The 12,451-nt window shown below is 55.8% G+C and overlaps 1 protein-coding gene across 6 annotated transcripts in view; it reads right to left on the bottom strand.

The window, feature by feature from the left end:
• Positions 1-1,135: 1,135 nt before the first annotated feature.
• The window catches only part of TMPRSS2 (transmembrane serine protease 2), a 62,935-nt gene continuing 51,619 nt past the window's right edge, over positions 1,136-12,451 (bottom strand). For 5 of the 6 annotated variants that reach the window (XM_084986953.1, NM_001386131.1, XM_084986952.1 and 2 more), the window contains 7 exon segments: positions 10,764-10,807; positions 9,601-9,775; positions 8,155-8,330; positions 7,386-7,481; positions 4,760-4,902; positions 4,189-4,341; positions 1,136-2,611 (listed from right to left, as the gene is read on the bottom strand). In XM_084986953.1, coding sequence (XP_084843079.1) covers positions 2,600-2,611; positions 4,189-4,341; positions 4,760-4,902; positions 7,386-7,481; positions 8,155-8,330; positions 9,601-9,775; positions 10,764-10,807 — 799 coding nt within the window. In that variant the 3' untranslated portion in view covers positions 1,136-2,599. 6 annotated transcript variants of the gene reach the window in all.

Raw genomic sequence — 12,451 nt, forward strand, 5'->3', positions numbered from 1 at the left:
GGTAGAAGTTCCCAGACCAGGGGTCAAACCCATGCCGAAGTTGTGACATGCACCAGATCTTAAACCTGCTGTGCTTGGCTGGGGATGGAACCTGTGCCTCCGCAGCAGCAGAGCCGCTGCAATCAGATTCTTAATCCACTGTGCCCCAGCGTGAACTGCTATATTCAGGTTTGTTTTTTTTTTTTAAGAATGCAAATGTAAAAAAATAGGGGGAAAAAAAGGAATATTGTCTAACAAAATGTGTGCTTTACTACTATTTTTAAACCCACTGTGCCAGAGCAGGAACTTCTCTTTACTTGATAGCCACTTTTCCCATAATTTATTTATTTATTTATGTCTTTTTAGGGCGGCACCCATGGCATATGGAGGTTCCCAAGCTAGGGGTCTAATCGGAGCTGTAACAGCAAGCCTACATCACAGCCTCAGCAACATGGGATCCAAGCCGCGTCTGCGACCTACACCACAGCTCACAGCAACAACACTGGATCCTTAACCCACTGAGCGAGGCCAGGGATCGAACCCGCAACCTCATGGTTCCTAGTCGGATTCGTTTCCGCTGGGCCATGATGGGAGCTCCATCCCCACAATTTAAACTCAGCCTGACCTAATGAAGACAATCACCTGTTATGTGATAGGACCTCCTGAATTTGGGAAATTTGAAGACCAAGCATGGATGTTTGTTGGGGCAGGAAGACACTCACCCCACCTCCCTCCCACCCGCGGTCACACTCCAGGGTGCCAGGACATGTGCTGGTTGAAGAGCAGCTCTGCCACCGTGAGCTCACAGGGACACGAGGAGGGCTGTTTAGAGGATGAGATGCTAGACCAAGCTGGGGGGGCTGGCGCTGGGGAGGCTGGCTCTGCGGGGGCTGGCTCTGGGGGCCCGTGGAACGCCGGGCAGAGTTCTAGAATAGAGCCGGGTCTCAGGGTCTGAATCTGGAGACGTGGGAGTCAGAGGCCTTGCCCCTTCAGAAGCTCTCCTCGGGTCACCTCCAACAGGACAGGCTGCGGGAGCGGACCGCTGCACACACCCCCCGCCCCGCCCCCATGCTGCAGTGGCCCCAGCGTCACGGCCCAGCAAGGAAATGCAGACTGGGTCTGCTCGCCACGCAAACCACCAAAGACTCAGTGCACGTTTGGAAAAAAAAAATGTATAATTTATTTGCACAATTTTTCACAACTGAATTTTACAGTTAAAAAAAGATACAAAACAGAGACCAGAACAGACGTCACATAAATTAAAAGGAGCCCTAAAGAAGGGATGCCTTCACCCCGCGACAACGCTTTTTTTAAAATCTGGCTCTGGGAGCAGACACGTCTGTCTGCACGGCCCCTCCCTGGGGATGCTGTGGCCCAAGACGTGCGTGGCACGGATGCATCCTGCCAGGGGATCGTACGGCCTCCATCCAAGCTTAGGTCCCAGCGCAGAACTGCTCGCTTCGTTCTCAGTGTGTCTGCGAGGATCTCTGCGTTGACACGTCACACTCCGCAATTCAGGCCCAACCTTCCCTCTGGGGAACCTCAGGGGCCAGAAGGGGCCACAGGGAGCCCCGAGGCCCCCATCTTCTTTGCCACAGTGCCGTGCTTCAGTGCGTCCCGTAGAGAACATTGAATGAGGAGCCAGTCGCTTTGTAAAAGCAGCTCACGCCGGCCACTGCTCACACGTGGCAAAGGACCACAGTGGTTTCAAAGAACCAAGGGGAGGAACGCCTTAGGGGGCACGGCCCAGATTCCGTGAGCACTGAGGTAGCAACGTGTAGAAATTTTACAGTAGGAAACAGTGTCGTTTAATCAGCATCCCTGATTTCCCCGGGGGACCTCAATTTCCACGTGATTAACAGGTCTTAAAAGGGTCAGCAGCACCAGCCCCCCAGGACCACAGTGTTGGGGGGGGTGTCCCACAGTCTCCCGGGAGGCTGGGGAGAGGGACTGGGAGGAGGCGGGGTGTAAGGCTGGTCTCCGGGGGTGGAGCCCCACCCAACACACAGGGCCCCCAGTCCCAGCAGTGCTCAGGATGGGGGCGGGGGGGGGCACCTGCTCTGAGGGCGCCGTCTACACCCTCACCAGGTTTCCGCGCCCCTTGCAAGTGGCTATGGAGTCATAAGCCGGCAAGAGCTGGTCCCTTTATTTCCAGGCACCAGCCGGGGCTGCGAAGAAGGCACTTAAAAAGAATGATTAAACTCTCTCGGGGGAAGAGAGGTCCCGGGGGGCGCGAGGGTGGCCCCCGCAGTGTCTGCCTGGCTTTCTCTCTTCCATCTCCAGCCGTCCAGCAGCTGAGAAGTCACCAGCCCCCAGGGCGTGCAAGAGTGGCCCCCCGGGAAGGGGTTCCAAAGGGTGACCCCAGTGGGCCAGACCCCACCCCCTGCTCTGCACTGGCCTTGGGTGGCCACCGCCGGCCAGCCTCACTATTCAGATGAGGGGCCGGGAAGGAACGCGCAGCCAGCACAGGACCCTGGAGAGCGCCAAATCAGACGGGTTCACTATTTCATAAACACCAGAGGACCTGGGGATCATTCCTGAAAATAGGTTACGCACGGGGATGACAAATCAGTGCCTTCGTTTTCTCGCGGAGTGGTGCGAAGGGCCAAGGCTCGAGGGATTAGCTGTTTGCCTGTTCAAAAGAGAGAGAGAGACGATGTTACTTTCTTAAAACCAGCAAAGGGGAAAAGGTATTTGCCTCTAGATTGACATGAGGCCCCTGTACACCCAACGAGCAAGCGTCATAGGACAGAGGGGTATTTGTTTCTGCGGCACGAAAGTCAAGGGGTGAGGCTGGCAGTGGGGGGAGAACAGCACATGCAAAGGCCCTGAGGGAGATGCAACCATGCAGCACAGCTGGACACAGGCCTCTCTGGGCAACCACGCGTGACCTCAGCCACTGCAGGACATCACTCGTTTTTGTTTTTTGCTGGTTTTTTTTTTTTTTTTTTTCTTTTTAGGGCCACTCCCATGGCATATGGAGGTTCCCAGGCTAGGGGCTAAGGGTCAAATCAGAGCTGTAGCCACCGGCCTACGCCACAGCCACAGCAACATGGGATCCAAGCAGCATCTGTGACCTACCCCACAGCTCACAGCCACGCTGGATCCTTAACCTGCTGAGCAAGGCCAGGGATCGAACCCACCACCTCATGGTTCCTAGTCGGATTCGTTAACCACTGAGCCACGACGGGAAGTCCAGGACATCAGTGTTTAATGATCCCACTTTCTACCCCGATTTCTCTGCCGCCACCCAGCCTGGCCGTGCTGAGCCACCAGAAGCACCTGCACACACTGTGTGGTTTGCGCTCTCATCCTGGAGGGACGGTCACCCCACGGCCTGGCTAATCTCCCTCTAGGTTCCCGGCTGCCTGCACCCCCCAGCCCTGCCTGCCCCCTCCCAGATTCCTTCCACCACTCAGCCCCCTCGAGACAGTGGGGTTGTTTATTTCCAGCACTGGGCCCTTTGTGGGGTGGGGACTGGCCAGGCCCCAGGGTCACTTGAAGATGGCAGGTCCTACGATTTCACTCGGGGAAGGTGCAGGCCTGGTCTTATTGGGCAATGCCCTCTGGTTTGGCCCCATCTCCTGGCATCTGGGCACCTTTGGTGACTTGGGAGGGAACAAAATAGAGCTTTTTCTTCCACCGCGAACCTAGCCCTAGAAGGAGCCGAAATCTGTGGGTGCTGCCTGTTCCAAGGCCCCTGTGATGGACAGACCTCTGATCCTCACCCAGGATTCAAGCAGAGCCCAAGGACAGGGCACCTGAGCATCTTGGACCAGGGCAAGAGTCGGGGGGATGGCAGGATAGCAGGAACCCCGGGGACCTCTCCCCTCGTCACCACCTCTCCTTGTACCTGAGAACCTCAGTTGCTCCCCCACCCAAGGGGCATCCGATTGCCCAGAACAGGACAGGGCAGAGTCACCGCTGGCTGACCTGCCTCCCTCTGCTCCTTGCCCATCATCAGAAGTTTGGTTTGTTGCCGTGTGGGTGGGTGATCACAGCCAGCTGAGCCAGAACGAAGCCTGGTCCGCAGCACACAAGGAAGCCCATTACAGTTAGTCCGGGACCCTGCAGAGCTGAGCCCCAGAGTTTTCATCCAAATACCAGCGGTGGGGGAGGGGACGCCACATGCCATGGGACCATACCTCCAGGTGTCTGGGCTTTGACACAGAGAATCAGAGACCCCCAAGAAGAGGACGGGAGAGTTACCCTCATTTGTCGATAAATCCAGTCTGTAAATAATGTCACGTTCGCGTACACTCCCGGTCGGTAAGCCTTGGCACAGCCGGACCCCCAGCTGGTGTCCCCAATCAGCCACCAGATGCTGCTCTTCAGAGTGACCAGAGGACCTCCGCTGTCACCCTGGGGGACAAAGAAGTTAGAGAACAGAAACCAAACCCCAAGCCATGTGCCCTCCAAGAGCAGGGAGGTTGGGTGACAGGGCTGGGGGGGGGGGTGTCTTCCTGCTTCTCATCTCCAAGAAGGTGACAGTAATATCATCCCCTCAACAGACTCTACTGGCAACGAGTTCTGGTCTGCATCAGCTAAGTTACCAAATAAATGATTGTCTACATTTTAAAAATAATCAAAACACTTATTTCTGCTACAATGACGCTTTGACCAAACAAACCCTTTCGGGGGATGCAGCGGTGGGCGGAGTGGGAGGTACAAGGCGCTGCCGCCCCTCCGATGGCCCTAACGTCCCATGGGTCCCAGGCGGGGGAGGGGCTCTCCTCCAGGGCTCCCAAGGCCCCAAGGCCGAACACAAGCTGGCCGCTACCTGGCAGGAGTCGACGGATCCCTGCAGGTACCCTGCGCAGATCATGGCGGGCGTGATCAGGTTGTTGTACACTTGCTTGCTGTTGCAGCTCCAGGGCTCGATGAGGCGCACCATAGCGGCGTTCAGCACCTCCGAGGTTTTCCCTGCGGCAGAGGAGGGCATGGGCTCTCACAGCAAGCCTGGAGCCGCTCCGGGGCCCTTGCAAGGCGGCCACGCCCCTCCTGGCCACGTGCACAGTCGGCCCCGCCCCTCTCCTGCCCCCACTCCCACGCCGTTTCCTGGGTAACCGTTTCCTGGGTAACTGTTTCCTGGGTAACCGAGAGGTCTTCCAGCTGCTGGAGCCTGTACTGCGCGCTGCTGTAGACTGCGCTTGGGGGCGAAGGCTGCCCTTCCTCCGGCTGTAGACTTACATCTATGACTTAGCATCGCCCTCTCTCTAGGCGCCCAGCCACTTGGTTCCCTAAGATTAAGTTTCCTCCTTCATCACTCCCTCTTCCCTGGACCACGCGGAGCCCGCCCCCCCATCCCCCTGTTATCACCTCTTACAAACAGCCCTTCTTAGACCCCACACCATCCTGACCACCACACCCTCGGCTCCCTGCCCGTAGAAGCTTTCCAGACACTCGCTGGGACTTGCTGTCTTAACCCCAGGTTCCACTTGCTACTTGGGTGTCTTCTAGACTCCGCGGGCTTAACATGCTAAACCAGATTCTCTCCTGAAACGTGCTCCTCCCCAAAGCCACACCACCCAGTCCCCCCGGACTCAGGAAAGGGCATCACCACTGGAGGTGGGGCTCAGATCATCAGTTAGAAGCCTTCCTCCCATGACCCCTCACCCTCTCCCTGGGGACACTCCACCCATCAGCAGATCAGGTGGCTCTGTCCCAAATGGGCCTCTGCACCCACCTCTCTGGTCTGAGCCACCTTCCGGCCTCGGAGGACACGGCACAGGCCCCGCTGCACAGGCAGACACTGTCTGCCCTCGCCCCCACCCTTTTCCTGAGTCCCTACGCAGCTGTGGGATCTTGTCACTGCCCTGCTTAAAACTTCCTGATGGCTCCTGTCTCACTCGGATTAGAAGCCAGCGTCCTCATCATAGCCTATGTACGAGGTCCTACTCAACCTGGTCCCAGCCTGTCCCCTTGCCCCAGCTCATCATGCCCCAGCTGCCCTGGGCCTAAGTTCCTAAGACCCTGTTCCTAAGACCCTCTTTCATGCAGATCTCAGCTCAAGTGTCACCTCTTCCGAGGAGCCTTCCCTGACCACCCCTCCACTGTTTGAAAGCACCTGGTTCAGTGTTCTGTTTCCTGTCTGAACACACCCCTGCCCCCAGACGTCCTGCGGGCAGATTTTTGTCCTCTTTTGTCCACTGCTGCATTTCCAGCCTGAAGTGGATGCTCACATTGGGGCTGATTTTCCCCTTCATCTTGGCAACAGGGAAACCTTGCCGAGAACTGAAAGACTCAACCTCAGGAGCCCATGCCAGGATACCCAGCACCACCGCCATTCCCTCCAAGTCAGCCCACCCTTGTGCCATTCTCCTTGCTTTAAAGGATTCTTTGTGTACGTGCCCCAGACCCTTTTGGAAGGATGTAACAAATATATAAAATGTACTGCTAAGCACTGCCCACGCTCCATGAAAATGAAACAGCCAGGATCCCTTCATTTGAAAAACGTTACTGGAAGGGATCGGGAGCTTGGGCTTATCAGACACAACCTAGAATAGATTTACAAGGAGATCCTGCTGAATAGCATTGAGAACTATGTCTAGATACTCATGTCGCAACAGAAGAAAGGGTGGGGGAAAAAACTGTAACTGCAATGTATACATCTAAGGATAACCTGACCCCCTTGCTGTACAGTGGGAAAACAAAAAAAAAAAAAAGAAAAACGTTACTGGAGATGAAAGCAAATTAGAACTGAAGGAAGCGGGACCAGCCTGCGACAGAACAGCCTAGTGCTCCATCTCTGTGGGGTCAAGGCAGAAGGACAAAGGCATTGGCAGCCTGCCGTCGGCCACTGCTGGTCACTCAAGCCCATCCTCACCAAGTCCATTATTGCTCAGCCATCAAAGGCAGCCCGACTTCCTGTTCGGCCCATTACCACGCGGTGTGCAAACACAGGGGGCCGTGTGCCTCTCACGTTTCTGTGGCCTTCACACTCCAAAAAGCAGTTTCTGGAGTTCCCGTCATGGTGCAGTGGTTAACAAACCCAACTAGGAACCATGAGGTTGTGTGTTTGATCCCTGGCCTCGCTCAGTGGGTTAAGGATCTGGCATTACTGTGAGCTGTGGTGTAGGTCGTAGACGTGGCTACAGCTCCGATTAGACCCCTAGCCTGGGAACCTCCATATGCTGCGGGTGAAGCCCCCCCCAAAAAAGTGCCCCCCCCAAAAGAAGCAGTGTCACACATTGTTCCATTTGATCTTAGTAAGAGCACCGGGTTAGGTAGGGCAGGTGGGATTTTCCCATCTAGCACATGGAGAAACTGAGGCAAACAGATTAGGCGAATTGCCCAAAGGTATCCGACCATTTAGCTGTAGAACTAGGATGACAACCTAGACCTCTCACTCCCGAGCCCCTGCTCGGCTTCGTGGGACCTGCACATCTGGGTGCCGGGAGCCTCACCTTTCTCGTAGGTGGCCCCCCACCCGGAAATCCAGCAGGACTGTGTCGGCTCCAGCATCATGCCTGGGTTGGGCAGACACACCGGCTTCACTTTGTCTGTTTCAAGAAGGGAAAGCATGGTGAGCGGGTCTGGTCCACCCGAGGCCGCAGGGACCGTCTCCCTCGGGCCCTTCCCCTGGGCAAGCGCTGGGCCTGGGACCACCATCCTCCTGCCCCAGGAGGTGCCCAGATTCCAACCTATCCTAGCGCCCCTCTTCCTGAAACCTGCCAGGCCCCTCCTTCTAGCAAACTCCCTCTGGAAGTTTGGGGTTTGGAGGCTTAAAGGCCAACGGTCCAGAGATGCGAATAGTTGACACGGCAGGGCAGCATCAGCAGCAGAATCAATTGATAAGCATGAAGGTAAATGAGCAGCATGTTAGAATTAAACTCGCAACAGGTGCAGCCAGCCCCCAGTCAGGCCTCACCGACCAGACGCTGATTCTGCAATGACTTTCCTAGCAGGTTATGTGTGCTAAGTTGTCACTCTGGGGGGTGAAGGAAAACCACGGTGGTGACCGTGTCCCTCAGTGGCCCCAGGGTTTCGGGAGTGACTCAGCCTCCGCTGAGTCCTCTTTGATCAGCCACCCCCTCCCCCAGCTCGTCATGCTGTAACTCAGTGCATGTTCCCTCTTTCCAGGCGTCCCAGCACGTTTTCGTTCCCATCAACCTCTCCTTAAGATGTGGTCCAAGCGGCTCGCACACCCTGGGCCTCAGGGACACAGGTGCATACCGTTGAAGGTCATTGGCGTCTGCAGCTTCATCAGAGCAATGTCGTTGTTTTTGGTCTTGGGGTCATAGTTCGGGTGGGAAATCACTTTGGCCACTCGGTATCCGCTGCCGTAAAACATGAACGATTGTCTCAAAATTCCTGCAAAGGCCGTCCAGATCTTGGGATTGTTCAGAGGTCTGGAAGACAGAAACCAGCACCACTCAGCATCTCGGAACCACAGACCAGAAGCCCTCCGTCACGGGTCTTTGAAAGTCATCAGCCAGAGCCACGGGTCCCCGAGGTGACACGACTTGCCAAAAGCCCCCGGCCAGGTGGCCTTGGAGTCTTCTCTCCCCCGACCTCTCGCAGCTTCCTCTGCCCACCCCCCACCCGAACCTCATCAATGGATCCTGCTCCCCCTGTGTGTTGGCCCCAGACCACAAACCCTCGCAATTCCTAGAACACTTACTCTTGAGCCTAAAGGCCTCCCTGAGGTTTGAAACCCCATTTCTGGCAGGCCTGGAGCTTAGCTTTATATGCTAGAGCATTTCCTGGCACACAGTAGGTGCTTAATAAATGCATAGTGATGAACAGACTCTGAGTCTAAAAGCCACCCGGGCATAACCTTTTTCTAGATGTCTCCTGTCTAAGAGAATCCAAAATACCAGAGCCCTTGGAATCTGGTGGATGGAAGGCAGGGGACACTCTTGGCTAATAAACACCTCTTCCTCATCCATCACAGCAGCCTTGGGAGGAGCGGCACACCTGTCCTCCAGGTGCAGGTGGTAACGTCAGCCACCTAGAGTGAACTGTCTGAGGCCACTCAGCCCGAGAACAGCTGGGCCAGGAGCCACGCCAGGCCCACCCTACTCTAAACAAGAAAAATAGCTTTGATGAGTGAGGTTTTCTGCAAAATAAGCATGGGACCCAAAAACTTCATGTTTAAGAAAAAAGGAGAGGGGGGCAGTATTTTTTACAAACGCTAACGCTGTAAATGATGGCTACCCTTGCGTCTCCCCCGCCATCTGTACAGACAACCCTGTGGCCCAGGCTGTTTCATGGAGCACAGAGAACCTTCCAGCAGGGCAGCATCAGGTTTGAGCGTCTCTGAGTGCACCCAGGGGAGACCAGGCCTCCGGAGAGGGCAGGGGCCGGGAAGGGTAGGATGGAGCTGAGTAAGCCTCGGGCCAGAAGGAGTTCTGATCGCAGGATCACGCAGCCCAACCCCGCATCCCTGCGCTGAAGGGACGGGCTTGGCCACTGGCTTCATAAGTCAACTGACCCTCCCAGCAACGCCACGACGCAAGCGCCTTAGAGTCCCCACTTGTCCACAAGGAAGCTGGAGCGTGAACAACGCAAAGGCTTCGCTCAAGGTCACTTGGCAGAGAGCCACCATGAGCCCAGGCCCCGCCCCCGCCCCCCGCGGGCCCCGCCCCCCGCCAGCGGGCCCCGCCCCTCGGGACTTACTCCTCCACGCAGTGGGCGGCCGTCACAATCCAGTCGGGGGTGATGATGGAGCCTCCGCAGATGTGGATGCCCTGGACGTGCAGGCTGACCTGCCAGGGCCAGTCGCCCAGCGCTGCGCTGGACCCGCCCACGATCCGGCTCTGGCGGTTGCTCATCTTCCCGGAGACTCCGCACTCTAAAGGCGACAAGCCCAGCGCAGCCAGTGAACGGAAGCAGGGCTGCCCGGCCACCGTGGTGCCACCAAACACAGATGGCTCCCATCCCCCAGAGTCCTGCCTGGCCAGAGGGGGACTACTGCCACCTCTCGTTCCTGTTTGTTTCAGGTCTGACTTTGAGGAAATGTGTCCTGGTCTCTTTGGGTTGGGGACAGGGGGAGGACACTCCTCCAGTACCACCCTCCCCTCCCCTCCAAGCACCACTTCTGCGGGCACTGAATGCCACCTGCTACTTGGCACTTGTGTGATTCCATCAGCATCTCCTGAATTCCCAGGGGTGGGGGCGTGGGGGCTGGATGGCAAAGGCCCGGGTTCTCCTTGAACGCTCAGAGGCCCCAGGATTCCTGAACAAAGCCAGGGACACTTTCCTTGTCTATGCTGCTCTCAGGCTAGCAGGAGGCGGATGGTGTGGGCAGGAGGCGGGGTGGGCACCATGCCTTCTTGGTACCCAAGGAAGCCTGAACCAGCCTGGGTAGGAAGTTACTGTTGGGACCACTGGGCATGAGTCTACTTGGGTTGCCTGCTAGCTTCACCCACTCGAACTGAAAAGCCGAACTTCAGGCCCTAGATCTGTACGGGAGCAGGACGGGACTGTCCCAGAAAAAGGATCCCAGTGTCCCCCATACTGATACAAGATTCAAAACTCTAAGTCATCCAAATACAGGCAGGGAGACCCCCACGGGCCTCCGGCTCCACCTCGGACGCCACGGAGCAGCCCTGTCAATTTCCTGAGCTTGCCCATCCTCGTGGGACAGCTGCTTCTAGAACCTGGGCTATAGGCGTCTCGAGTGCATCAGGGCTCAGCAAAGGAGCCACTTGGGCAGAGCGCTGGGCACGGGCCCACCTGTACCCCTCCTTCTCTCTCCATGGCCCCCAGAGACAGACAGGGATGTGTTCCTATAAATACCCCATGTTTCCTACTTAGAAGGAAAACCAAGAGTCACTTACCTATACAGCGTAAAGAAACCACCGTATTCGAAGTACAGACGTCACTACGGAAGAAGAGGAGAAATTCTAGTCACTACAATAAATGGATTCTCAAAGATACCTGGGAATGCATATTTTCTGGTCTCACTCCCTGCCTCCCCAGACACAGAAGGGTCTGCAGTTGGGAGTTCCGGGGTGGCTCAGCAGGTTAAGAACCTGACATAATCTCCACGAGGGTGTGGGTACCATCCTTGGCCTGGCTCAGTGGGTTAAGGATCCAGTGTTGCCGTGAGCTGTGGTGTTGGGTGTAGACTCGGCTTGGATCTGGCATGGCTGTGGCTGCGGCTGTGGCCGGCAGCTGTAGCTCCGATTAGACCCCTAGCCTGGGAACCTCTATATGCCATGGGTGTGGCCCTTAAAAAGCAATAAATAAAGAAAGAAAAATAAAAGGAAAGTAAATCTATATACGTGGGGGACAGCAGTAAAGAGCAGACACTCAGTCAAAGTGCAGGGTTCAAATCAAGCGGTGTGACCTTAGGCAAGCTACTTCACCTCTCTGTGCCTCAAACTCCCCATCTGTAGAATGGGCTAAGAATAGTACCAGAGCGATTGTGAAGGTCGGTACATATCATCTTGGCTCTGATGTTTTTTCCTGGAATTTAAAATCACCCTTTAATTTTGTAAGTAAGATATCTGTAAACTGCTTGCTTCCCATCACTGCTCTACATATATTGCACAGGAAACTATACAATTATTCCTCTGCCTGGGAGCAGAAGAGAAGTGAGTCTTTGGGGAGGTAGACATTCCAGGTTACAGATGAAAGAGAAATAACCAATGCATTCTGTTGCAGAGTGAATTTTCCCCTAATACGCTGAGAAGAGAAGCAGCCCTGACACCCAGAAGCTTGCGGCTGGCTGGCCGTGTGTTCTGTCCAACAGAAACAGCTCACGGAGCAGCAACATCATGGCTACGTGATGAAGCAGAACACAGGCAAGCTCACGGTGCCAGCCCCTCTGAACACAGACGGCGGACCTGGTCCAAACCAGGCAGTGCCCAACAGCCCCCTCTGCTGGCTGACACAATTCTTTGCCAATCCCAGCTGTATATAGCCTGGCTTCAAGTGACCCACCTTCTAAAAAACAAACAAAAGTCAACGTGCCAACTACAGAATCATCCTCGCTTCCAGATGGGTCCAATCTAGGGCAAAGCCCTGATTCCTGGAACCTTCCCCAAAGCGATGCAACAGAAGCCCACAAGTCCCGTAATAAGTCCCTTCTAACACCGTCCCATGGTGACGGCCGTGGTTCCAGGACAAGGGATCCTGGTGGCCTCTGGTTGAGGGGCGCCAGATGCCAAGAGAAGACACGTTTCCATGAGGCAGCGTCTAAGGATGATAAGGTCATTCTCGTCTGCATGGATGGATGCTGTGTGGCCACCAGCACGGAGGCACGAGGGAGCCCCTCGCCACTGACAAACCCCGCGGGAGTCCGAGGCTCAGTAATCAAAGAGCAACTTTTTTTGTTTGTTTATTAGGGCCGCACCTGTCGCGTATGGAGGGTCCCAGGCTTGGGGTCGAATCAGAGCTGCAGCTGCTAGTCTATATCACAGCCACAGCAACGCCAGATCTGAGCCTTGTCTGTGACCCACACCACAGCTCATGGCAACGCCGGATCCTTAACCCACTGATTGAGGCCAGGGATGCCAGGAAT

This window comes from Sus scrofa, chromosome 13 (assembly GCF_054392235.1).
Source record: "Sus scrofa isolate SSC_HxYL_T2T_F1_AM1 chromosome 13, Sscrofa_HxYL_maternal_Yorkshire_Landrace_v2.0, whole genome shotgun sequence".
NCBI classification, from domain to species: domain Eukaryota; kingdom Metazoa; phylum Chordata; class Mammalia; order Artiodactyla; family Suidae; genus Sus; species Sus scrofa.